Genomic DNA, 27,721 nt, shown 5'->3' with positions numbered 1-27,721 from the left:
TTTTAAAAGAAATTTTTTGCCAAAACCGGTTTGGCTCAGTGAATAGAGTGTCGGCCTGCGGACTGAAAGGTCCCGGGTTCGATTCCGGTCAAGGGCATGTACCTTGGTTATGGGCACATCCTCAGTGGGGGGTGTGCAGGAGGCAGTTGATCGATGATTCTCTCTCATCGATGTTTCTGACTCTCTGTCCCTCTGTCTTCCTCTCTGTAAAAAATCAATAAAATATATATTTTTTTAAAGAAAGAAATTTTTATTTTTCTTATATATCAATTTTCACATATCAGTTTTCATGTATGCTATACATGAATGTTTTATCATAATACCTCTTAGAAAAAATTGAAGCTGAATTCACAAAGTGAGAAACATTCGAGTACTGTTATTTATTTTTCATGAACTTTCAGGTGTGAACTCTTACAGAACATTAAATACTTTCTAAATTTTGTTTTGGTGGGAAGAACCTTCATTTCCTACGTTCTCTGACATTTTGGTCAGTTTTATTGGTGACTTCTTCAACAATAGTTTCATGTCCAGAGCTTAAATTTTATTGAAATTAATATTGCTTTGTTTAAATTTACAGTAAATAAAAAAGAGGAAACACCCTTAGTCCAGACTATAAAACCATTGCCTTCTTTATTCATACATAATACAAAATTTTCAAGATTTTAATAGAGAAGAGTTAGTGTAAGTGGATTTCTATAGATAAGAGAGATAGTTGGTCATTAATGAAATCTTTCCCTGTGGCTTCAGTGATCCCTTAGATTTCTCATTTAGGTTTGGTTTCCAGTTCAGTTCAGAGCCCTGCATCAGTAGCTATATTTCTCTTCTCATTTCTTCCTGTACCTGTCTTAAAATAACATTTTAAGTATAGAGGTAAATAATTTTATCTGTTTCTCTTAGCACTACTGTGAAATGCTGACATTTTCATAAGGAACTTTTTGAAAAGAAAGAAATGTAAGAATACACCACATATAAATAAATAAGCTTCCAAAGTACAGATTTGAGATCCTAATAATCCTATCAGGATAAACTGCAATAATTTCCTAGCCTTGAAAAGCTTGTATGCATTCCCGTTGTTGTCTAGATTCTCTTCCACTTCTTTCCACGTGCGCAATTCCCTTATATTTTTCTGCCATGCAAAACTTTTATTTATTTCTTTTTAAGTGTGTGTGTGTGTGTGTGTGTGTGTGTGTATGTATCTAGCTAATAAAAGAGTAAGATGACTGTACCTTCGTGATGCCCACCAGCCAACCAGGAGTGAGTATGCAAATTAACCCAACAAAGATTATGGGTTAATTTGCATATGTGGGCACAGAGCTGCCTGGGGGGGGGGGGAGCAGGGCGGAGCGGGGTGGGACGCGATGCTTGTAGGCCTCTGGGCAGCCTGGGAAGGTGGAAAGACAGGTGTGTGTGTGTGTGTGTGTGTGTGTGTGTGTGTGTGTGGAGAGTGAGAGAGAGAGAGAGAGAGAGAGAGACAGAGATTTTAGAGAGGAAGGGAGAGAGAGAAAAACATCAATGATGATAGAGAATCATTGATTGGCTGCCTCTTGAACGCCGCCTATTAGAAATCAAGCCCACAACCTGGGCATGTGCCCTTGTCCGAATCCAACCTGGGACCCTCAGTCCGCAGGTTGACTCTATCCGCTGAGCCAAACCAGCTAGGGCTGGTTGATTTTTTAAAAATATTTTTGCCCTCTCTGAAATAAATTTTTTTTTTATTGATTTTGGAGAGGGAGAGAGATGGAAACATTAATGATGAGAGAAAATCATTGATTGGCTGCCTCCTGCTGGCCTCACTCTGGAGATCAAGCCCACAACCTGAGCATATGTGGTTTGACTGGGAATCAAACTGTGACCTCTCAGCTGGGCCCATTGCTTGATTGTTTTTTGTGCCCTTACCAGGGATGGAACCCCCAATCTTGGCATATGGGTATTATGCTTTAACCAACTGAGCTACTTTTATTATTACTTTTATAATGTTAAACCACAATCTTCTAACCACAGCGATTTTACTATTTCTTTAATAGAAAGTGGAGCAGTTCCAAAAAGAAAAGACCCCTTAGCACACCCTAGTAATTCGCTGCCTCGTTCAAAGACAGTTATAAAAGCTGGATCCACAGGTCTCTCAGGCCACCACAGAGCACCCAGTTGCAGTGGTTTACCCATGGTTTCTGGAGTGAGACAAGGCCCTGGTCCTGCAGCTGCCACTCATAAGGTATTTCGATATAGAATTGCAAATAGAAAATTTTATTACAAGTACTTTATAATACCTTAAAGGATTGGTAAGTTTCCATAAAATTGAATATAATTTTTCTTTTTAACAAAAGTCAGGGCGACTTGCTGTTAAAAAACATATCTTATTTTACCTCCTTTGATCCTAATTAGGCTTTATTTGTAGTAAGTTTGCTTATCCAGTTTTATATAATGCTATGTAGTTCATTTTAAACTTGTTATTATTTTAATTATTTAAACCTATGTAAATGTTTTGTAACATTAAACATACAGTTCTAACAAGGATCAAAATTACATGATTGCATTGTCATAGAGCCTTTTTACCTTTTAATAACTAAATCTCTGGATAAAATCCTCTATTAACCCACTGCATGCTAAGTGTACTTCTTTAGTGAATACAATTTAAAAAATATACATTTTAAAAAACATTTTATGTTCTTTTTCCTATTTTTGAACCTCTGTGAACTTTAAGTTAACTCACTTCTGAAAAGTGTAAATGTTATGTTGTATTCTCATGTTAAAATTTGTGTCCTTTAAGAGCACACCAAAAACAAATCGAACAAATAAACCTTCAACCCCTACAACTGCTGCTCGTAAAAAGAAAGACTTGAAGAATTTTAGGAACGTGGACAGTAACCTCGCTAACCTTATAATGAATGAAATTGTGGACAAGTAAGTTTTGCCATCTAAAGTGTTTTACTTTACAGTTTCTAATTTTTAATTTTATTTATAAAATGTATCATGAGTGAAATAGTTAAATACTTTGTCTAATTTACATATTTAATTCTTTTAATGGTTTTTAATTATTATACATGTAGAAAATCATTGTTAACATGAAAAATAACCATGTTTCATAGACCATAAACTGTATTTTATAATAACTGAAGCATATTTCTATTGTGGAGATAATTGAAATTTTGTTTCTTAGTGGAATAGCTGTTAAATTTGACGATATAGCTGGTCAAGAATTAGCAAAACAAGCATTACAAGAAATTGTCATTCTTCCTTCTCTGAGGCCTGAGGTAAGGATTATATATTATTATTTTTCTGTAACATCATCTATTACTGAATCTGTAGTAGCAGTAAAGAAATATTTGAGCTATGCTAAAGTGATTAATTCATGTCACAGTAGATATTTTTAGGAAGGGAAATGATGATGTATGATACTGTAATAGTGGACTGCACAATAGAAATAGTGAACCATAATGTAAATTATAGACTTTAGTTAATAATAATGTATCAGTATTGGTTTATGTACCACACTAATATAAGATGTTAATAATGGGAGAAATGGGAGTTTAAGAGTTATATGGCAACTCTGTACTTTTCTGTAAGCCTAAAACCTCTAAAAATATATATAATTTTAAAAATAAGTTGAGTATCACCCACTTCAAATGGTTCAACACCTTGCCCGGCTGAGATGGCTCAAACTGGTTGAGCATCAGTCCATGCACAAAGAGGTTGCCGGTTCGATTCCTGGTCAGGGCACATTTCCCAGTTGACAGCTGGATCCCCAGTAGGGGGTGTATAGGAGTCATCTGACAGTGTTTCTGTATCATCAATGTTTCTCTCTCTCTCTCTCTCTCTCTCTCTCTCTCTCTCTCTCACTCTCACTCTCACTTTCTCATAAATAAAAACTTTTTTTGGCGGTGGGAGAGTTCATACCATTGACTCTTTTTTTTTTTTTTTTTTTTTTTAAATACATTTTATTGATTTTGTACAGAGAGGAAGGGAGAGAGATAGAGAGTTAGAAACATCGACGAGAGAGAGTCATCGATCAGCTGCCTCTTGCACACCCCCTACTGGGGATATGCCCGCAACCAAGGTACATGCCCTTGACCGGAATCGAACCCGGGACCTTTCAGTCCACAAGCCGACGCTCTATCCATTGAGCCAAACCGGTTTCGGCCATACCATTGACTCTTGCCAATCCTGATGTCCCTGGGTTTGGAGACTCTGGTTTAATTTCTCTAGAATAAAACTTCTATCTTCTTTGGTTGTGGAAGAGGCATACTTGCCTAAGTGCTGTTGGTGGGGCTAGGGAGAGGTTTACAGGAACACATTTTCAATTCTTCATACAAATTTTTAATCAGTTTCTCTGTTTTGGGCTGCCTACCTTACTGGTGCTTTCTCTGGTATCTGATGCCTTCACTTCCCTGAGCTTTTCCAGGGTTTTTATTCATATCAGTTTGCTCCTTGTATCTAGCTATCCCTTCACAAGCAGGCACTTAGGTTTTAGCTCCCTCAGCTCTGCTTAATAACTTAACACACTTTATCAATTTTCCATCTACTAAAATTTATTGTGTCCTCTGTGGTCTCCTTTTGTATTCTTTTCCTTTTGAAGATTTTTATCTTTTTACTCATTTACTATTATTTTGGTGAGATTTGTAAAAGAAGTAGAGAAGCATACCTATGTTTAATAATATGGCTTGTTCAACAAGTCTGTTTTCGTTTTGATCATGAGGATTTAGTTTTTTGTTTTCTTCTGTTTTTAATAATTATACTAGTTTATTGTGTTCTCCCTAGAGCTCTGGGCAGCTCTGTTTTGGAGGATGCTACTGAAAATTATTCTTTTTAGATGACAAATAATTCTTAAAGTGTCTGGAAAAAATATCTTCAGAATCATAACTGTGTGTATATGTTTAAGTTGTTCACAGGGCTTAGAACTCCTGCCAGAGGATTGCTACTCTTTGGTCCACCTGGAAATGGGAAAACAATGCTGGTAAGAATTCTTTTTGATTTTGAATGTTCTATTAAGATATTAATAATTTTTAATTAAATTATTAAATAATTAATAATTAAAAATAACAATTTTACATAGTCCCTGAATTTTTAAAATGTATCTTTATTGTTGAAAGTATTATAGATGTCATCTCTAAGTCTACTATTTATGACTTGCTTTTTTAAAAAATATATTTTTATTGATTTCAGAGAAGAAGGGAGAGGGAGAGAGAGAGGAACATCAATGATGAGAGGGAATCATTGATTGGCTGCCTCCTGCACACCCTCACGGGATCAAGCCTGAAACTCAAGCATGTGTCCTTGGCCGGAATCAAACCCAGGACCCTTCAGTCTGCAAGCCAACTCTCTATCCAGTGAGCCAAACCGGCTAGTTATAACTTGCTTTTTGTTAAAATATACTTTTCTTAAATTTTTAAACTAGTTTTCAATAACAAAATAGATGGAAAACCATACATATTATTTGCAATAATATGTTTGGGCAAATTAAATTTAACAGTGTAATTTTTATTATTTTCCCAATTTAAATAACATTTTTACCTTAGAAGAGCTTACTATATTGAGCATCTTCCTAATCCTTGATTTTAAAATATATATATTTTATTGATTTTAGAGAGAAAGGGAGGGGGGGGAAGAGAGAGGGGGGTGGGAGAGAGAGAGAGAAACATCAATGATGAGTGAGAATCATTGATTGGCTACCTCCTGCACGCCTCTTCCTGAGGATCGAGCCCGCAAACCGGGCATGTGCCCTTGGCCCGAATCGAACCTGGGACCCTTCAGTTTGCAGGCAGATGCTCTATCCATTGAGCCAAACCACCTTGGGCAATTTTTTTTTTTATCTTAACTGCTTTATTTAAATAATCAGCATGATATAGACTTTTTTTCTATTTTTAAATTGAAGTTTAATTGACACACAACACATTTTTTCTGTAATATCCTTTTGTCGAAAGTTATTAGGATCTGGATACTTTTCTCCAGCATAACTAGATGTTCTAGAGGCAAAAAGTAAATAAGGAAAAGTAACTTTTCTTAGCTATTTATCTTTCTGTAGTTATCTTTCTATAACTAGGAAGATATAACACCCTTTTTCTTTTTTCTTTTCTTTTTCTTCTTCTTTTTTCTCTCTCCCTGTCTATTCTCCCTTAGGAAAAGAGGGAGTGGAAGGAAGCACATAGATTTTTTTGCTCATTGCTAAGAAGAGAACACATTAACATATACTCGGGACTGTGTCATGCCTTATATTTTTAGATATTCTTTTCTTAAGTTGATCATATGTATTTATAATTTTACAGCAAGTTATGGAACTAATATAATATTTGCCCTTGTGACTTTTAAAGGCTAAAGCTGTAGCTGCAGAATCTAATGCGACCTTCTTTAATATAAGTGCTGCAAGTTTAACCTCAAAATATGTGAGTATTTTTTCCAGTATTTTCAATTTTTAAGTTACTATGTTAATGTTACATTTTATGAATGTGATCATGTGTAATGCCTTCTTTTAGGTGGGAGAAGGAGAAAAGTTGGTGAGAGCTCTTTTTGCTGTGGCTCGAGAACTTCAACCTTCAATAATTTTTATAGGTAAGAACATGTTTGCCAAAACCGGTGGATAGAGGGTCGGTCTGCGAACTGAAAGGTCCCAGGTTCGATTCCGGTCAAGGGCATGTACATTGGTTGGGGGCATATCCCCAGTGTGGGGTGTGCAGGAGGCAGCTGGTCAATGTTTCTCTCTCATCGATGTTTCTAACTCCCTATCCCTCTCTCTTCCTCTCTGTAAAAAATCAATAAAATATATTTTAAAAAAGAACATGTTTACTAAGTTAGTTGAACCTTTGTGAAATTTCCCTCTCCATATATAGAAGGTATTATAGGAAAGCTTATTTAAAAGGAAAATGTTTTCAAGAAAAACAATGTTAAAGACTATGTAATAAATTGAACAGGACCTACTGTATTAATAAGTAGTAAGCTAGATTAATCTCAATCACTTATATAGGTTGGCTTTTAATTCAAGTCTTTTTTCCTCTAGATGAAGTTGATAGCCTTTTGTGTGAAAGAAGAGAAGGAGAACACGATGCTAGTAGACGCCTAAAAACTGAATTTCTAATAGAATTTGATGGTGTAAGTATTGGTTATGATATTTTTAATATATATATTTTCCTATTAAATGATCCAAATTAGAAATACAGATATCTTTATTTTGTTTTACTTTGTTATTACTTTCTCTAAAAGTGCTGAAAAAAATTTTTTTTTGGCTTATAGGTACAGTCTGTTGGAGATGACAGAGTACTTGTAATGGGTGCAACTAATAGACCACATGAGCTTGATGACGCTATTCTCAGGTAGGAAGATTTATGTAGAAAAACACATTTATTACAGATATGTTTAGTCATGTGTTCATCTCATATATTATTTCCTTCACTCTCAATTTGAAAATAAATTTAGTCTTTTCCACCTTATATTCATCCTCTGGCCTCTTGTTACCAACTAAAGTTTTTGAAGTCAGGGCCAGCAGGATATCAGTAAGGGCATGGTCAAGATGTTTATAGCATTCTCGTGAGTTTTGATCCTACTCAATTACATGCACCTGATGAAGCTTTGTTTACTTGCAGCCTATATCACTTAGGCACATGGGACCACATGTTCATACCATAGTTTCACGCTTACAAGTACAGCTGTTGGCTATAATTGTGCGGGGAGGGCTCTGCCTTCCAAGCTGGGACTTGCACATGGCCACGAGAGGACTGTGCCCTCTCATTAGTCCAAGGCTAGAACTTGTCAAAACACTGTAGTCGCACCCCACACTGGTCAAGGGCACATGCCCAGGTTGTGGGCTTAATCCCCAGTGTGAGGCATGCAGGAGGCAGCCAATCAATAACTCTTTCATCATTGATTTTTCTCTCTTCCTCTCTGAAATCATATAAAAATATATATTTAAAATATTAACTAGGAAGTTTTAAAAGAGTAACTCAAAATAATTTTTTACATTGATGACTAAAATGCTTTCTCATGCCTTGAGCATTATACTTAAAGCTTTTTTTTTTTTTTTTTTTTTGTCATTTACTACTTAAACTGAGGTACCTTGAAATTCAAAATTCTGTTTCTGAATTGCTTGAATCCTTTTTTTAGGCGTTTCACCAAACGGGTATATGTGTCTTTGCCAAATGAGGAGGTATGTATCTGTGATTTTTTTTTTTTTTTAAAGCAGATGCAAGAACTACCACTTTGACAGTATTGAGTCTTCCAATCCATGATGCAACTACTTGGAAAACAGTTTGGCAGTTTCTTAAAAAGATAAACATAAATTTATCATAAGACCCAAAAATCTACCCAAGATAAATTAAGACATATATCTATAAGAAGACATGTGCAAGAATTTTATAGCAGCATATTAGCCTTTTATCATATAGGACTAGAGGCCCAATGCACAACATTTGTGCATGGGGCAGGGGTGGGGGCGGCGTGCGTAGAAGGGCTCAGCCTGGCATGCACCCTCTCAGAGCCCAGGACTCCTTGGGAAATGGTAGCCTGCTGGCTTAGGCCTGCTCCCAGCGAACCTGGCTTCTAGCTAAGCAGCACTCCCTTTGTGGGAGTGCACTGACCACCAGGTGGAAACTCCTGTGTTGAGCATCTACCCCCTGTTGGTCAGTGTGTGTCAGAGTGACTGGTCATTCCACCATTTGGTCGATTTGCATATTAGCCTTTTATTATATAGGATGTTCAGAAAATTCTGGAAACATAAAGCAGATACAGGATTTTCTAAGGCTAAGAGTCAGAGTGAGGATTAACTGCAAACAGGCATGAGAGAATTTTCTGGGGTGATGATAATGTTCTAAACTGGATTATGGTGATGGTTGCAAAACTCTTAAGTTATTAAGTCATTGAATTTCAATGGGTGAGATTCATGAATTCATACTTGTATAAAACCTGTTTTGTTTTTGTTTATAGGTTATATTGTCTAGCTCAGACCCTTAATATCCTTGATAGTTATAATAGCTATGTCCTTGGTGCTTTATTTGAAGTATCCTCACCTCTCCCAGGAACTGTCAAGAAAAGGTAGTTTTAAAGGAAATGAGTGAGGCTCTAAAAGGTAGAGTGATTTGTGTAAGATCATTCAGTTCCTAAATGAGAATTAGGATTTGAACCTAATTCCTGGTATTTTATTAAGCTAATTCTTAGGACTGATAATTCTTCAACATTTCTTTTCAGACACGACTACTTTTACTTAAAAATCTATTATGTAAACAAGGAAGCCCATTGACCCAAAAAGAACTAGCACAACTTGCTAGGTGAGTAACTTGATTTGGTCTGTTTTACAGTTTCGTTTTGGTTTTTTTTTTAAGAAATCTTTTTCTGTTTTGTTTAACGTAAACTCAGGAATAAAATGAGTAGTGTTTCATCCTCTGCTTCCTTTACCTTCTTTCTTATCTCTTATTCTTATACGTATAGTACCTAAATTTCAGTTTCTAGATTCTATACAAGACATGACCTAAACATCTATGATGGTACTGTATTCCTTTTATAAACTTATTAAAACTTATAAGTGGTATTAAAAAGTAATTTTAAAAATGTAAAATATCTCATATCACACCAACATACATTTTCTTATAAATTTCTTTTGCATTACAAATAATTTTCTTTAAGTTTTACATCTTTAACCTTTTTTTTTTTTTGAGTGGTACACTAGTAGAAACTGAATATAGGAGATGCATTTGTGAACTTTAATCACTGGAAAAAACATCATAAAATAATATTCAGTAAGTGTGTAAGTAGCTAGTAATTTTAGTATACATTGAGTTCCTAGATAAGAATGAAAAAAGAACAAATGCATTACTTTGAAATAGTTGAGATCCTTCTTTGTCATTCTGATAAAGAATTGTGCTAATAATGTTTGATCTGTGTACTTATTTAACATAGTACACAATAAGTAAATGCTTTCTTTCCCTGTTTTATTTTCCTCTTTCCCTTTTATTTTCCTCTTTGCCTACCTAGTCTTTAGTTCCCTTTGATAATCTCTTGGCTACTCTTTCTACACTGTGGCATCCCATTCGATGTGCCTATTTTTGCCAATGACTTCTGTCACACCTCCTTCAACCTATTTGTCCTGTATTTTGAAAAATCTACTTTGTGATATATTATAGAATTATACAACTGAAATCTATATAATTTTATTAACCAGTGTCACCCCCATAAATTCAATTAAAAAGCTGAAAAATAAACATAAATAAAAGTGGTACACTCTAATAGAAACTGAATATAGGAGATACCTAGTACATTCATGAATTTTAATTACGAATAAATAAATAAATACTAAAAAATAATAATAACATAATCTCCTTTAGCCCTTATTACATCAACTCAGTGCTCTTTGTCAAGATAAAGACCACTAACTTTTAGAGAAGTGACTGGTTATGTCTCAGTTGGCCAGCAATGGCTTGTAGAGATGTTACTTTCCAGGGGACATGTTTACAATTTAATGGAGCCTCCTGGAGGTATAGTGTGCCTTAATATAAAGCATTGGTTGTAATGATGCAAATATGAGGCATTATAAATAAGGAGCCAGCAGCAGACTGTTCTGTTTGATTTTAGCAAGTGGATCTTTCTGTGCACTTAAATCATACAGCGGACTGCTTAAAGACAAAGTAAAGTTGGTTTTACCTTCTTACATAGAGAATTTAAATCTGCAAAGATGAAAATAATTTGCTCTTTCTACTCATTCTCAGAATGACTGATGGATACTCAGGAAGTGATCTAACAGCTTTGGCAAAAGATGCAGCTCTGGGTCCTATCCGAGGTAGGTATACAAGAGCTGGAAACATTTATACCTCTTCGTGAGACCATTTTAGAAGTTTTAGAAGTCTCTATTAGTGAGAAAGGAGTAAAGCTGTATCAGTGGAAAATTTTAAACAAAGTATTTTCTAGATTTAAGGTCAGCAAATTTTTCTGTGAAGATGGTAAATATTTTAGGTTTGTGGGTCATATATGCTCTACATTGCATATCTTGTTTGTGTTTTTTGTTGTTTTTTTCAAACAAACACACACACAAAAACAAAAATGTGAAACTATTTTTAGCTCACAGACCATCAAAGACAGTCCAAGGGTCAGTGGACCATGACCCCTGTTCTAGACAATAGATTTCACTTGTTGATAGTGGCTAAGAAGCAGAAAACTCAAAGAAAAAGAAAACTTTTTCTTTTTTTTAAAATATATTTTATTGATTTTTTACAGAGAGAAAGGGAGAGAGATAGAGAGCTAGAAACGTCGATGAGAAAGAAACATTGACCAGCTGCCTCCTGCACACCCCCCTAACGGGGATGTGCCGCAACCAATGTACATGCCCCTGACCGGAATCGAACCTGGGACCCTTCAGTCCGCAGACCGACGCTCTACTGCTGAGCCAAACCGGTTTCGGCAAAAGAAAACTTTTTCAAGCAAGCAAAAAAGAATGCTAAAGGGAAAATATTCTTAACTTTTTTTGGTGCTTTACATTTCAGTATTCTAAAATCACTTGAAATTAATGTGCCTAAGGGAATTCATGTAACTATTTATACTTTTATCATTACATGTTAACTTTTGAAGGCTTGCAGAAAAATGTATCATGTATTGCTATGTTTTGATTCAGGATAATTTGTTGATTCTGAAATACCACAACTGATCACTTGGATTAGATTAAACTCACTATGGTTATCACTTTAAATAGATGTTCTGAGTAACTTTTCTAAGGCCAGCATAGGCAGGTATGCACTTAGATTACTTACTGGTTATGATGATAAAATAGATCATGGGACATGCTGCTTTGGAGAATAATAAATGTAACTTTGAGAATATATTTTGTGATACTAAGTAAAGTATTTTAGCCAAACTTTCTTGCTGCAAACTATGTTCAGATAGGGACTCAGAAACAATAGCTAATGTATAAATAATTTGTGTTTTTAAAATATTTTAGTTATTTTCTGAAACAGACAAAAGTTGTTAGATTTTTTTAAAGCTAGTGCCTTTTGTAAAGAACAAATTGAATTCTTTTTTTTAAATTTAATAAATCTTTATTGTTCAGATTATTACAATTGTTCCTCTTTTTACCCCATAGCTCCCCTACACCAGGTTCCCACCTTACCCTCTGCCCTTACCCGCCCCCGCCCCACTGACCTCATTCATAGGTGTACGATTTTTGTCCAATCTCTTCCTGCACCCCCACACCCCTTTTCCCCCTGAGAATTGTAAGTCCACTCCCTTTCTATGCCCCTGATTCTATTATATTCACCAGTTTATTCTGTTCATCAGATTTTTTTATTTACTTGATTTTTAGATTCACTTGTTGATAGATATGTATTTGTTCATAATTTTTATCTTTACCTTTTTCTTCTTCTTCCTCTTCTTGAAGAATACCTTTCAGCATTTCATATAATACTAGTTTGGTGGTGATGAACTCTCGCTTTTTCTTATCTATGAAGCTCTTTATCTGCCCTTCAATTCTGAATGATAGCCATGCTGGGTAGAGTAATCTTGGTTGTAGGTTCTTGCTATTCATCACTTTGAATATTTCTTGCCACTCCCTTCTGGCCTGCATAGTTTCTATTGAGAAATCAGCTGACAGTCATATGGGTATTCCCCATAGTAGGTAACTGTTTTTCTCTTGCTGCTTCCAAGATTCTTTGTCTTTTGCTATTGGCATTTTAATTATGATGTGTCTTGGTGTGATCCTCTTTGGATTCCTTTTGTTTGGGGTTCTGTGAGTTTTCTGGACTTGTAAGTCTTATTTCTTTCACAAGATGGGGAGGTTTTTGGTCATTATTTCTTCAAATAGGTTTTCAGTATCTTGCTCTCTCTCTTTTTCTGGCACCCCCATAATTCTGATGTTGGCATGCTTTAAGTTGTCTCAGAGGCTCCTTAACTGTCTTCGTATTTTTGGATTCTTTTTTCTTTTCCAGATGAGCATTTTTTGCTTCTTTGTATTACAAATCTTTGACTTGATTCTTGCAATCCTCTAGTCTACTGTTAGATCTCTATATAATGTTTTTTATTTCAGACAGTGTATGCTTAATTTCTAGTTGCTCCTTTTTCATATCCTCGAAAGTCTTGCTAAATTTATCAGGCTTTTCTAGAAAATTATTGAAAAACCTAATAAATGTGGTTTGGAACTCTATATCCAGTCATTTGCTTTCCTTCATTTCTTTCATTTGTGATCTGTTTCTTTGTCTCTGAATTTTGGCTGCTTCCCTGAGTTGATAGAGTGGCTTTGTGTGCTAGGTGTCCTATAGTGCCCAGTGGATCAGCCTTCCCAGTTACCTAAGGTGGACATGCTTGGTGTACCCTTTTGTGGGCTGTGTGCACAGTCTTGTTGTAGTAAAGCTTTGATTGTTGTTGGTATCACTGGGAGGAATTGACCTACAGGCCAATTGGCTGTGAGGATCAGCTGTGTCTACGCTGGGAGAATTTCTGTGCTGGAGACACGCTTATGAGACAACACTTGCAAAAGCCTCTGTGCTCAGCTTGGATGGGGCAGAGTCTCAGAGCGGAGCAGACAGCATTGGTTTCCCATCAGCCCTGCCTTAATAGACCCCTGTGTCTCAGTGTCCAGTGGTAATCCCTACAAGCACCTCTGAGGGAAAGCTGCCCTCGAGTTCTGCCCACTGCCAGACAGTCCAGTTTCTCCCCAAATGAGTCTAAGTCCCAGAGTCTCACCTGAAACTGAAGGTCAGCACAGTCGGGAGCTTTTGTCTCCCGCTTAAGAAAGCCAGCTGCACACTCAGGTGCCAGTCCTCTCTGCGCACGCATCTCAGTACATCTGCCTCCTACAGCTCCTCTGAGTCTCAGTGTGCTTCTTTTCTTTCCTTCTAGAATTTCCACTCAGCCAGCCTTCCTGTGGTTCTGGATGATGTCCATTTTGTCTTTTGTAGTTTTGAAATTGTTGTGCGAGGCAGCAGTTTAGGTGTTGACCTATACCGCCATTTTGGTTTCTCTCCCAAATTTAATTCTTTTAAGTTTACTCTCAAATTTGTAAAACTTGTTTTTTTATAATATCCAAATAAATTGAATGTTTTATAGTAACTCCTAAGAAATAATATTTTTCTAAGCATTTATATATTTATGTGCTCTAATATGTCTTTTAAGTGGCTGCCTTTTATATTTTGCAGAACTGAAACCAGAACAAGTGAAGAATATGTCTGCCAATGAGGTATATACTATATTACAATTGTCTTTTTTTGGTTTTGATTCTCTATATTGTTAGATACATGTCTTGTCTGGATTTTATAGTTTATTTGATTAGAAACTAGAAAAAATTAACTTTGTCTCATTTCAAAAAATAGAAGCCTTCCCGGCCAGTGTGGCTCAGGGTTTGTTGGCCCATGAACCAGGTGATGACAGTTCAATTCCTGGTTAGGTCACATGCCCAGGTTGCAGGCTTGATCTCCAGAGGGGGTCATGCAGGTGGCAACTGATCAATTATTCTCTGTCATCATTGATGTTCCTATCCCTCTCTCCCACTCCCTTCCTCTCTTTGAAATCGATAAAAACATATTTAATATTTTATATATATATATATATATATATATATATATATATATATATATAGAGAGAGAGAGAGAGAGAGAGAGAGAGAGAGAGAGAGAGAAAGGCCTATCCATCACAGTATCTTATGTTGTTCATTGGTAATGGACAAAAATATTGTACACATTAATTAATTTTCTAACAATTTATATTATATAAAAACTAAACAAGCAGCCGAAGCCAGTTTGGCTCAGTGGTAGAGCGTCGGTCTGCGAACTGAAAGGTCCCAGGTTTGATTCCGGTCAAGGGCATGTACCTTGGTTGTGGGCACATCCCTGGTAGGGGGTGTGCAAGAGGCAGCTGGTCGATGTTTCTCTCTCATCGACGTTTCTAGCTCTCTATCTCTCTCCCTTTCTCTCTGTTAAAAAAAATCAATAAAATATATTAAAAACAAACAAAACAAAACAAAAAACACAACTAAACAAGCAAAGTATAGGAGACAAAGATTTTATACATTATGAAAGTAACTTGGAACAGATTAGCCTTTCATGTTCCATTTTGTTAGTTTTTGTATGTTTTCCTCCTTATAAAAGCAATACAATTAACATTGTAATGCAATTTACTATAATTTCTTAATATGGTAGACCCTCTTATGAAATGCTAAAGAATTTATTTTGAAAAATACTGCCAGCCTATGAAATATAAATTGGAAATGCAGAATGATCATAACTGTGAACAAACTTTTAAAATCAACTTGCATTATGTTTGTAACTTACCTGTCAGATATATTTTTTTGTTGCCCAAGTTTCAACAGCTATTGAGGAGACATTGAACTCAACATAGAGAACAAGTACATTTTGACAGTCCTGTTTCTTCAAACTTTTAAGTAAATTTGATGTTGTCCTCGGGCATTTGTGCATGATGGTTCATCACCTACATTACTAAGAAAGTCCTCAAACCTCTTGAAGCCACCCTTTCATTTTAACAGTCTAGTTTGCCTAAAGTGTATTTGGCATGAATGAAGCTTAGTAATAGAGAATTCCTCATCCCCACTCTGATGTTTAACTACTATACCCTAAAAATCACACGTAGGCCATTCGCTGAGTGATTCAGTTGGTGTGTGTGTGTCCTCCTGTACACCAAAAGGTTGCAGGTTCGATCCCTAGTCCAGGCAAATACAGGATGCAACCAATCTGTGTTTCTCTCTCACATCACTCTTTCTCTTTCTCCTTTCCTCTGTCTAAAAATCAATAAAAACATATCCTCAGGTGAAGATTAAATTTTTTAAAAATTCACATTTCAAGTATAAATTCCAAGTTCCTTTTATCTGATTTATAATTAATTACATATTTCTCTAATTTTTTAATATATCAAATACTATACGATTTTTGTTTCCAAAGTGTCTTAAGGATTTTTAATAATTTAAGTATAATGTATTAACAATATCCTATAAACATATTGCTTTTTAAATGTTCTCATATTCATAGCATAAACATAATACAGTGGTGCCTCACACAACGAACTTAATTCGTTCCAGGAGCAAGCTTGTTATGCGAAAAGTTCCTTATGTGAAAAGCGTTTTCCCATAACAATACATGTTAAAAAAAATAATTCGTTCTGTAGCATAAAATATGCTAAGATGACATAAAAAAAATATGCTAAGATGACATATTTTTATTTAGATACATCTAAAAACATAATTTTTTTTAAAAAAAACACACATTTTTTTAATTTTAAGACAGACTAAGTAGAGTCTACCGAATCTTGCACATCTTCATCCATTTTCTGCTTTTTGGCCGATGGTTTCATGAAAAACCTGTCCAAAGTTCGCTGTGCGAGGCGTTCGTTATGCGAGGCACCACTGTAGTACTTTTTCTACAAAAAGTAAGCATCAGGCATGAATTATTTCTTCACACACCACTCACTCTCTGACTTGGATCAAGGAAAGGTAAACTTGATAGCTCATAATCTGGCCTCCTACGTTAAAGTTGAGGGAAGGCCTTATGTCTGACATTTTAGACCTCTGTGTTTGTCCCTTGAAAAGACCATATAGACCGGCCAGCATAGCTCAGTGGTTGAGTGTTGACCTATGAACCAGGAGGCCACAGTTGGCTTCCAGGTCAGGGCACATGCCCAGGTTGCAGGCTCAGTCCCCAGTGTGGGGCATGCAGGACGCAGCTGATCAATAATTCTCTCTCGTCATTGGTGTTTCTCTCCCTCTCCTTTCCTCTCTGAAATTAAGAAAAAAATTGTTTTTTTTAATAAAGACCATACAAGTAAAGGAACCAAACAAGGCAATAATGAGCTAAAACCACTACTTGGCAAATAAATTTTAGTAAGAAGTGGTATGCAAGTTCTCAGTTGACTTCACAGGCAAAATCCACTCAGCCCCACATTTGCAAGTGTTCTTCACTCTGTCTCAAGCTGCTAGGCCATGGCACTTTCTATGCATATCCCTGAGGAAGGCCACTTGCTTGTACATAAAATGGAATGCTTTGATAAGCGTGCAATAATATCTTATAATAATTTTATGAAAGCAAGTAGGTGGCTGCTTAGAGAATAGTAGAAATTCGTAGGAATCTTTCCATTATTTCACGAGAAAGAGATCTGTTTACCATTGATAGTGGCTCTGTTAACCGCTGTATATGTTTTACTCATCCTGAGAATATCCACAAAACCAAACTTTCTTCTTCACTGAACAGTCAACCCAAATATAGTTCCTGTTTATTTAAAGAATAAAGACATTTTGAGTCTATATTTCTTTTTTAGTAACTTTTATGCTCTTATGATTATAAAACAAGGTAGTAATTCTGATTCTGTAGGTATTTATAGCTATACTGGAGGCCCAATGCACAAAATTTGTGCACAGGTAGGGTCCCTAGTGACTGCCAGCTGCTGGCTAGGGCCTCCCTTCCCCTGGCTTCCAGCCAGGGCAGGACCAGCTGGGGGTAGGGGCCGAGAGTGGTTGGCTGGCCAGCCCCACCTCCTGGTCAAATTCCCAGTCAAAGGGGAATTTGCATATTAGGCTTTTATTATATAGGATAGGATAACAAAAATTTTCCCAATACTTGGCAGCTTAAAACATTTATTACCTCATTTTCACAGAGTCAGGAATATGGGTGCAGCTTAGCTGAGTCCTCTGATTCAGTCTCTCTCAACAGGGAGCAAAGTGTTGGCCCATAGTCTCTTACAAAGCTGGAAGCAAGATTTTGGCTGGCAATATAATCATTGTAAGACTCAACTAGGGAAAGATCTGCTTCAAAGATCACTCATGTGATTCTTTGCCAGATTCATTTCCCCTCATGGGTTGTTGGGCTGACAGCCTCAGTTTTCTCTGGCTATTGACTGAAGGCTGTCTTCACTTCCTTGCTACATATGCCTCTCCAACATAGCAATTTGCTTCATCAAAGTAAGCAAGCCAGGAAGACAAGAAAGAATGCCAGAAAGATGGAAGTCATAGTCTTTATACTTAATTATGAAAGTGAAATTCCATCACTTTTGCTGTAGTCTTCTATTTTTAAAAAAATATATTTTTACTGATTTCAGAGAGGAAGAGAGAGGGAGGGAAAAACAACAATGATGAGAAAGAATCATTGATCAGCTGTCTCCTGCAAGCCCCCTAATGGGGATGGAGCCCACAATCTGGATATGGGCTCTTGACTGGAATTGAACATAGGATCCTTCAGTCTGTAGGCCAACACTCTATCCACTGAGCCACACCAGCTAGGGCTGTAGTCTTCTATTATGAGGTCAGTTTACATTCAGGGAAGGGATTTCACAAAGGCATATAATGAGAGGTGGAAGTCATCAGACGATGCCCACCACATGTGTAAATCCAATTATAATATTTTTATGGTTAAAGGGTCACACTTGGCCAGTGAAATCTGTCTTTAGATGAAGATGAACCCTCTCAGCACTACTTCAGAATTTTGAAAAGCACTTTTGCTTTCTGTGGGCAAGGCATATCTTACATTTGCCTCTCCCAAGACATGGAATCAACAACTCTGTAGAACCTTGGTTCTTTTTTTATTTTTTTTAATCCTTACCTGAGGACATGCTTATTGATTTTACTGAGAGAGAGGAATGGAAAGAAAAGCATCGATGTGAGAGGACAACATCACTCAGCTGCCTTCTTGTATGCATACCAATTAGGGATCGAACCTGGACTTTTCGATGTATGGATGACACTTCAGCCAAGTGAGCTGCCCTGCCAGGACAAGCCCTGGTCCTTTTTATGAAGAAGAATATTAAAACTCTGTGTATAAAAATACATCTCTTTGCTGGCAGTGAGCAAAATCTAAAAAGTCAGTCTGTCCTGCAAAGCAACAGAAAAATTCAGGTTTGAGGACAACAGACAGCTCTGAAACTGGGGTAAAGGTGAGAGTGAAATAGGATTAGTTGAAAGTCTATTTAAGAAGCAATTAGACACCAGATCCAATTCCCCACATAATACAGCCGGGTAACTCTCCTTTTACCAAAACAAGACCTTTTAAGAAAACTAAGAATAAAGAAGAACTTCTTTAACCCCTTCAAAAGCATTTAGTGGTACTCTGTCAAGATTCCCCTTCAGGACTGCAGAGTTTTCTTAGCTGGTGGGAAAGTTGGCAGCTGACAGCTCTCAATTGAATCACTCTTCTGGCATTGACTTCCAGCCAAAAGACTCTTCACTCAGGGTCATTTCATATTCAGTACCTGAGGGCAACACTTATCCAGTGCCTGATTGATGTGGGGTATAAAGTCCAGGCCCCTTCGCCTCAAAGTAGGGCAACTCTGAAAGGCATGACTATACCAGGAGGAAACAGAAGGTGGAACTTTTTTTTTTTTAAAGAAAAGATACCATTTATTTTATCAATAGCAAAAATGTAAAGTACCAATGATGAATATTCTAAAAGATATTTTGCTTGGCTGGTGTGGCTCAATTGGTTGAGTATCATTCCATTGCCAGTTTGATTCTCGGTCAGGGCACATACCCAGGTTGAGGGTTCAATCCCCGGGTCAGGGCAGGTGAGGAGACAACTGATTGATATTTCTCTCACATCAATGTTTCTCTCTCCCTCTCTCTTCCTTCCTTTCTCTGTAAAATTTATTTATTTATTTATATATTAAAAGATTTACAAGTCTTTTCCTGAAAAAATTATGTTGAAAAAGATTTTAATAGGGGGAGGATCCAAGATGGCTGCTCGGGTATACACCTAGCCGCAGCAGCTCACAACAATTTCAAAGGAATACAACTAAAATGTAGAGTGGACATTGCCCAGAGCTACAGGTAGTCGACTGACTGAAAACTCTACAATAGGAAGGAGGGAGAAAACCAGAAGGAAAATCAGAGGAGCTGAAAAAAAGCCTAAGGTACGGAGACATGCTGCGCGCTCGCACGCAGGCGCGCACGGAGAGGTCGCAGGCGGAGAGGAGGAGAGGGCTGGGTGCTGCCTGGCGTTCCCTAGCAGGAAGGAAATAGAACCCCCAGCCTGGGCTGAACCCCCGAATCGGCAGCGCTGAGCCCCAAGTTATGTGCCAGACCCTGGGGACCCAGGCTCCGGCAGGGGGAGACAATCCCGGGGGACGGCGAAAGGCGGGGCCCCCGGAGTCGCGCGCACATGGCGCGCAGAGGACTGAATGTTGACTCTGATGCTGGATTACCCTAGCCGGAAGAAACAAAGCCTCCGGCGGCAGCTCTGAGCCTCAGTCCAGACCTCCCCGAACTCCAGGTCTGGGCCAGTCCCTGGGGACCCAGGCTCGGGCAGGGGGAGACGGGGCTGTGAGGTGGAGTCCTGGGAGCGTGGCGAAAGGCCGAGCCCCCGGAGTCGCGCACACTGTGCGCAGAGGACAGTCTGTTGACTCTGATCCTGGACTTCCCTAGTGGGAGGGAGAAAGAAAGCTCCAGACTGGAGGAACGCCACGAGGAGCAGGAGCCCCTGCCGGACACCGGCCAGCTGGGCGCCAGCAAGGAGCCGGGCGACGGGGCCCCCAGTGGGGGGGGTGCCCCTGAGCCTTCGACTGCTGAGCGCTGGCAACGGAGCCAAGGACGGGGGCTGCTTCCTGGGCGGCGCCGACCCCGGCAACAGGCTGGAGCAGCGCGGGAGCCCGCGGAGAAAAAGATTTTAATAAATAAATGGAAGGATATACCAAATCTTTGGATTTGAAGATTCAATATAATAAAAATGTCAGTTCTTTTTTTTCCTTCTTTTTTTTTTTTAAAGCATACTATCTTCGTTTTTATTAGTGCTGTGTTAATGACAAGAGTCTGAAAACACACATATTTTTAAAATACCATGTCCTGGCCAGTGTGTCTCAGTAATTAGCATGTCAGCCCTCTCACCTAAGGGTCAAGAGTTCAATTCCAGATAAGGACACATACCTCAGTTGTAGGCTGCATTTCCATGGGCACATGCAGGAAGTAACCAGTCAATGTGTCTCTCTCACTTCAATATTTCTCTTTCTGTCTCTTCCGCTCCCTTCCACTCTAAAAGTCAATGGGGAAAAAATATTCTCGAGTATTTACCCAGGCCTTGGTCAGGGCATGTGTAGGAGGCAACTGATCCATATTTCTCTCTCACATCAATATTTCTCTCTTCCAAACCGTCCCTCCCCTCGCTACACCGCCCCCGCCTCCCCCCCTCCCCCCCCCCCCCGCCCTTCTGGAATCAGTGAAAAGATCCCAGGTTCGGTTCCAGTCAAGGGCACATGCCCGAGGTTGTGGGCTCAATCCCCAGTAGGGGGTGTGCAGGAGGCAGCCAATCAGTGATTCTCATCACCTACGTTTCTGTCTCCCTCCCTTCCTCTCTGAAATTAATAAAAATATATTTTTTAAAAAAATGCATTATAAACAGTATTAACGTTAGAATATTTCAGATACAAGCGTCATACATGTTGTAGTTAAAAACAACATTTGCTTAGCCCTAACTAGTTTGGCTCAGTGACTAGAGCACATGTGTCAAACACAAGGCCCGCGGGCCAAATCCAGCCCGCCAGGCCTTGCAATGTGGCCCGCACAGTGCTGTCATCACTGCACTCCGCTGTCAGTTTATGACATTGTCAGTTTACGACTGTTCAGTAAACCATTCGGCCCGCGATTTAGGCTGGATTTTAGATTTTGGCCCCTTCTCTGATTGAGTTCGACACCCCTAGACTAGAGCATCAGACTGTGGACTGAAGGATCCTGGGTTCTATTCCAGTCAAGGGCATATGCTTGGGTTGCTGGCTCAATCCCCAGTGGGGGGTGTTTAGGAGGCAGCCAATGAATGATTCCCTCTCATCATTGATGTTTCTATTTCTCCTTCCCTCTCCCTTTCTCTCTGAAATAAATAAAAACATTTAAAAATTTTTGGTTAAAAGTCCTACATGCTTCTTATAAACCTCTCTTTCCTTTCTAATAAACCTCGCATGAATGTTAGCTAGAGTATATAGTGAGTGAGACTTGAGAATGTAAAATTCGATGAATCTATAAACAGAAAAAATTAGGAGCTAAGGAGTGGTTGTCTATCTAATGGTGGAACTGTGAGTGAGTGGTTTTTTTCCTGCTTATCTGTATTTTGTCAAATTATCTCTAATGCGTGGGTCTTGTTTTGATAATGGGAAAATATTATTTAAAATGTTAGTACCTAAGAAATGAAACGTGTAATAAAAGTATATTAGTATAACATTCTTATAAGATTTCTTATATAGCAATCTTATCTAATATACAAGATGGGGCAAAAGTAAGTTTACTGTTGTTCATATTTGAAATAATACAATCATTTATGTAAATATAAACGCCTAAGCAACTGTTATGACTGGACAACTGGCCAGTAGCTATGACATGCACTGACCACCAGAGGACAGATACTCATTCAGGAGCTGCCCACTGTGGTCAGTGCACTCCCACAGCCAACCTCCTGTGATCTTTCTGCCTCCCCGCCCCCTTGCTGGATGGCCCCAATTGGCAGCAAGACCGAGGTACCCCACCTGTGCACAAATTCATGCACCAGCCTCTAGTCTATAATAATAAAAGCATAATATGATAATTAGACCAGACAGCCAAATGACCTTCCGGATGAAGCCAGGGCTGCAAGGGCCAAGGCAGGCCGCCAAGGCTGTGAGGGCCGAGCCCCTTACACAAATTTTGTGCATTAGGCCTCTAGTTAATACATAATAATATAAGAATAAACTCTAGCCGAAACTGGTTTAGCTCAATGGATAGAGCGTCGGCCTGCGGACTGAAAGATCCCAGGTTCGATTCCGGTCAAGGGCATGTACCTTGGTTGCGGGTACATCCCCAATGGGGGTGTGCAAGAGGCAGCTGATCGATGATTCTCTCTCATCGATGTTTCTAACTCTCTATCCCTCTCTCTTCTTTTCTGTAAAAAATCAAAATATATTAAAAAAAAAAGAATAAACTCTATGTGTCCCATACTTACAACTATAAACCTACTTTTGCCCTACCTATATGTAAAATAAGGTGATTGACATGATTTTAAAGAATTCATCTACTGCCCCAGCTGGTTTGGCTCAGTGGATAAAATGTCAGCCTGCGGACTGAAAGGTCCCAGCTTCATTCCAGCCAAGGGCACATGTCCAGGTTGCTGGCTCGATCCCAAGTAGGGGAATCAATAAATATATATTTTTTAAAAAAGAATTGATCTACATATGTTTCTAACATTAATGAATAGCATCATTTGATCCATTTGGGGGCTAACTACTGTATGTTTTCATCATTTGTATTTTCATGTGCTTTTTAAAAATCTAGATGAGAAATATTCGATTATCTGACTTCACTGAATCCTTGAAAAAGATAAAACGCAGCGTGGGCCCTCAAACCTTAGAAGCATACATACGTTGGAACAAGGTCTTTGGAGATACCACTGTTTAAGCAGACACCTTTGTAAGTTTTCTTATCAACAGAGAAAAACGCCATCTTCAGTGAATAGTTATCAGCTACAGAAACTCAGCCTACGTTTACAGGACTTTTTAGAGTCTTATAATTATTTATGCATCCCAGAAGATAAACCATTAAACAAATTTAAATAAAATATACAATGCAAATGGAATATTTTGTTTCAGGCCTTCTTGCCTTGATAGTAATGGCTATCCCGATGGGCAATGCTGTAAGTTAGAGCACAATAAACACTGGTTCCGATCTTCTTTACCAATTTAATCAGAATGTAAATAATAATTTATATACTGTGTTACAGATGAAAGTATTCAGAGACAGTAAAGGGTGAAAGACACAACAGCCGTTGGTTGTCTTCTGTTGTCTTTTTTAAAAATAGTAATTTTTCCCATTTTCCTCTCCTACTGTTGTCTTTACTATGGGTGATTGGAATGCCAAACATTTTTTTTTTCCTTTTCTTTTTACAAATTGTGTGCCAAATGAAACTTTTTCTGTGTAACAGAAATAGGAAAAAGGATTTTGAAGGCTTTTTCTCCATAAATCTACCATGTCCTTTTCATTTTTTTATTTTTCTAGTACCTTTCTATCAATTTATAAAGCAATATGATAGCAACAAAATGAGACTAATAAAAGAGGAGAAATTTGCAAGTTTTAAGTCATTCTGTCATACAACATGACCACAGTACTTTTTTTCTAATATATTTGCCAGAAATCTATTGTAGACTTTTAACTTATTGCTAATGGAATTTATTTCTTGCTACTGAAGGAAGTATTCTAATACTTAAGAAGGCCAATTTTAACAGCTGTAAAAGTGTTTCCTGTGGGAGAGAAGGGAAGTACTGGGAGCTAAGACATTTCTAATTTATTGATTATTTCTTACTGTTTACAGGATAGTAAGTCAGTGGATCTACCATCTTTTATTCTTTATAATTATTAATCCCTACAATGAAACTTTAAAGTCACTGAATTTTTATAAATTGCATACATTTTATAGGTTTCTTGTGCTCACTTTGTTAACCAACAAGTTGTAGTCTGTTAATCTGCCTTTTGTTCCCCCCAAATGTACAGTAATTCCATTTCTTGTTTGTATAAGTATGCCTGAAATTTTATTATAAAAATGTCATTGTAGGAAGTAGAGACTCGTATTCTGACCTTTTAAATATTGTAATAAAGGCAAATGGATATTTGCCCTTAGTTTACTGGTTTAAAGTTTGTTTACAGAAATTTTCTTTGGTGCTTTTATGTAAAATGTCGTGGGTGGAAAGAATAGTTTTATAGTAGGAACAAAGAGTTTTTATTTTATTTAGGAAAAATATGTTTGGTTTTGAGAGAACAAATTAAAACTTTGCCCCTGCTAGATAAGAATTTTATAATGAAGATATACATTTTTTTTTAACATTCTTAGTTTTACTCTTGCTCTTGGTAAAATTTGACCAAGTTTTATTTTAAGCTGTGTTTTTTTCATAGAAGGACTGTGAACATAGAATAATGATAATGGTAGAAGGTATAAGGGGTTGGTTTGGTCTTTTTCAACATAGAAGTTGCTGAGATTTTTAAAATTAATATTAGACTTAGATTGTAACCTTTTAGATTTTGCATTGAACTCTGTGTCACATTACTTCCTAAACGGTAATGCTTAAACATTAAATTATAGTGTGCTCTTCATGTTAATAAGGCAGAGTTTTGTAAGCTAAATTAAAACATATTGATGCCTGGCCAGTGTGACTCAATGATTGAATGTTGACCCATGAACCAGGAGGTCACACGCCTGGGTTGTGGGCTCCATCCCCAATGGGGGGAGTTGTGCAGGAGGTGCTGATTGATGATTCTTTCTCATTATTGATGTTTCTATTTCTCTCCCCCTCTTCCTTCCTCTCTCTGAAATTAATAAAAACATTTTTTTTTTTAATAAATCGATCATTAAAAAAAAAAAAAGGACCTCTTGAGGTACTGGACTCGACTCTTAGCCAAGGGAAAGAATACTATCTTTCAAGATATCTTAAGTGTAAAAGCTTATTCTAAGACAATTTGCCCATTGAGGTTATTGGATTTCTGACTTGCATTATGCTTTATGCTTGGAAATAATTGGAGGAAAAGCAGATGCTAAAATTCTAATTGAAGTAAATATATAGTAGCCTTTTTTTATAGTGTAAAATTCTTTATATTTTGTACCAAAAAAAAAACTAGTTCTTTTGGTAGAATGAATTATAGTTTGGTCTTGGACTATAAGTCAAAGGATTTTCCTTTAAATGCTGGTTTCTATTTTAATCTGGTATTTTGTACTTAACTAGAAATACATTAAAAAGGTTTGGTTGCATAAAGTGGCGTTTATCCTAATACACTTGAAATAAATTACAAACTTTATTTTGCCTTTAATCTTTTTATTTGAAACTTTTAGATTTCAGAGGTTGCAGTCTAGTAATGAAGGAGTAGCTTGTTTTGGATTAACTCTCTTGCCAGCAATTGTAAACTTTGAATAAGCTATAAAAATGATTAGAATACTAGAGAGCAAACAGGCATCAACTGCACAAACTAATATACTAGCTTTTACCTGGAGAAAATTTCCAGTTTGTGCAGTGTGCTTGGAAATAGAATGTGACAGTCTTACTCAGCTGAGGGATCGTTAGGATCTTCTAGAACAGCTGGAAATTAGGAAGGATATCTTGAAAAGGAGAGAGCTTCAAACATATAGGCCCAAAAATCTGTCTACAGATTCCTTTCAAATTGTACTGGTGAAAGGATTTGGAGATATGAGAGGCAGTTAGGGAAGGGCCATGGGAAAGGAATGCATACATGAAGCACTGAAGGTCAGAGCCAGCTCCAATACCACTACTACAGTGTTTATCTTACAAGAGGAAGGGTGAGCACCTGGTGAGCTTTGAAACTTGGGAACTGATACTACCGTGTTCCCCCGAAAATAAGACATCCTCCGAAAATAAGACCTAGCGCATGGAAAGATAAGACATCCCCTGAAAATAAGACCTACCGCAACTTTGGGAGAAAAAATTAATATAAGACACTGTCTTATTTTTGGGGAAACAGAGTAGGAAGGGGAAAGGGGGAAATTGGCTAACTAGGGGAAAACAGGAGGTGCCATAAAATGAGGAGGATCCAGCTGAAACCGGTTTGACTCAATGGATAGAGCGACGGCTTGGGGACTGAAAGGTCCCGGGTTCGATTCCAGTCAAGGGCATGTACCTTGGTTGTGGGCATATCCCCAGTAGGGGGTGTGCAAGAGGCAGCTGATCGATGACTCTCATCGATGTTTCTAACTATCTCTCTCCCTTCTTCTCTGTACAAAATCAATAAAACATATTTTTTTTAAAAAATGAGGAGGATCCAGTTAGCATGTACAAAGATGCTGTCAGCATTTATAAACCCTTAGACAAGGAAGACTCATTGGGTCTTTTTCCCAAGGGGGAGATTTTATATGCCTGCAATAAGTTTCCATGCTTTTGTTTATTCTTCAGATTTCATAGGACAAGAACCTGGAATCCAGGTTGCCAATCTGGGTATCACTTGTGCAGTGTAATATTCCTAGGAACCCAGCAGAAAGCAATAGTCCAATTTGAGGAACTGAGTAGACGTGGCAACTGCTGGGGTAATACAGTTTGAAATTAAAATTCCTCTAAGAGCCGAAGCCCGTTTGGCTCAGCGGTAGAGCGTCGGTCTGCAGACTGAAGGATCCCGGGTTCGATTCTAGTCAAGGGCATGTGCCTTGGTTGGGGGCACATCCCCAGTAGGGGGTGTGCGAGAGGCAGCTGGTCGATGTTTCTCATTGACCTCTCTCATTGACGTTTCTAGCTCTCTATCTCTCTCCCTTCCTCTCTTTAAGAAAAATCAGTAAAATATACTTTAAAAAAATAAAAAAATGTATTTTAAAAAAATTCCTCTAAGAGGAGTGTATACTTTGGGATACCCATTGAAACCAAAGGGCCATACCTTAGGAGGAAGGACAGCCACCCAGAACTAAACACTGTACTTTAGGACTTTGGGCAAAATGGAAAAAAAAACTCATTATAACAAAGTTTAAAATCAATCTTTCACAGCATCCAGGCTATATACAGTGAGCTTGATTTTTCTTACTGTCAGAGGAAGTTATTACTTATGAATTCAAAAAGGGCAAAACCTAGAATGAAACCTGAGGTTTGGCTGAAATTGTATTTAAGAGTATGACTTCATGCCCTCCTGGTTTTGTTCAGTGGATAGAGCGTCGTCCTGCAGACTGAAGGGTCCCAGGTTCGATTCCAGTCAAGGGCACATGCTTGGGTCGCGGGTTCAGTCCCCACTAGGGGGCTTGCAGGAAGCGGCTGATCCATGATTCTCACTCATCAATGAAGTTTCTCTCTCCCTCTCTCTATCTCTGAAATCAATAAAAAGATATTTTAAAAAAAGTATGAATTC

General features: G+C 37.8%; 1 protein-coding gene across 4 annotated transcripts in view; it reads left to right on the top strand.

The window, feature by feature from the left end:
* SPAST (spastin) overlaps positions 1-25,033 on the top strand; it is a 45,448-nt gene extending 20,415 nt beyond the window's left edge. For all 4 annotated transcript variants that reach the window (XM_084900665.1, XM_084900664.1, XM_084900663.1 and 1 more), the window contains 13 exons: positions 2,025-2,212; positions 2,768-2,901; positions 3,158-3,251; positions 4,877-4,951; positions 6,306-6,377; positions 6,468-6,543; positions 6,989-7,080; positions 7,222-7,301; positions 8,089-8,131; positions 9,169-9,248; positions 10,683-10,753; positions 14,094-14,134; positions 23,174-25,033. In XM_084900665.1, coding sequence (XP_084756791.1) covers positions 2,025-2,212; positions 2,768-2,901; positions 3,158-3,251; positions 4,877-4,951; positions 6,306-6,377; positions 6,468-6,543; positions 6,989-7,080; positions 7,222-7,301; positions 8,089-8,131; positions 9,169-9,248; positions 10,683-10,753; positions 14,094-14,134; positions 23,174-23,296 — 1,169 coding nt within the window. In that variant the 3' untranslated portion in view covers positions 23,297-25,033. The remainder of the gene's footprint in view (positions 1-2,024; positions 2,213-2,767; positions 2,902-3,157; positions 3,252-4,876; positions 4,952-6,305; positions 6,378-6,467; positions 6,544-6,988; positions 7,081-7,221; positions 7,302-8,088; positions 8,132-9,168; positions 9,249-10,682; positions 10,754-14,093; positions 14,135-23,173) is intronic.
* Positions 25,034-27,721: the final 2,688 nt, after the last annotated feature.

Source organism: Pipistrellus hanaki, assembly GCF_964339955.1.
Source record: "Pipistrellus hanaki genome assembly, chromosome: 12".
Lineage (NCBI taxonomy): Eukaryota > Metazoa > Chordata > Mammalia > Chiroptera > Vespertilionidae > Pipistrellus > Pipistrellus hanaki.
Note: the sequence above shows the minus strand (reverse complement) of the source record. Positions and strands in the feature narration are given on the sequence as shown.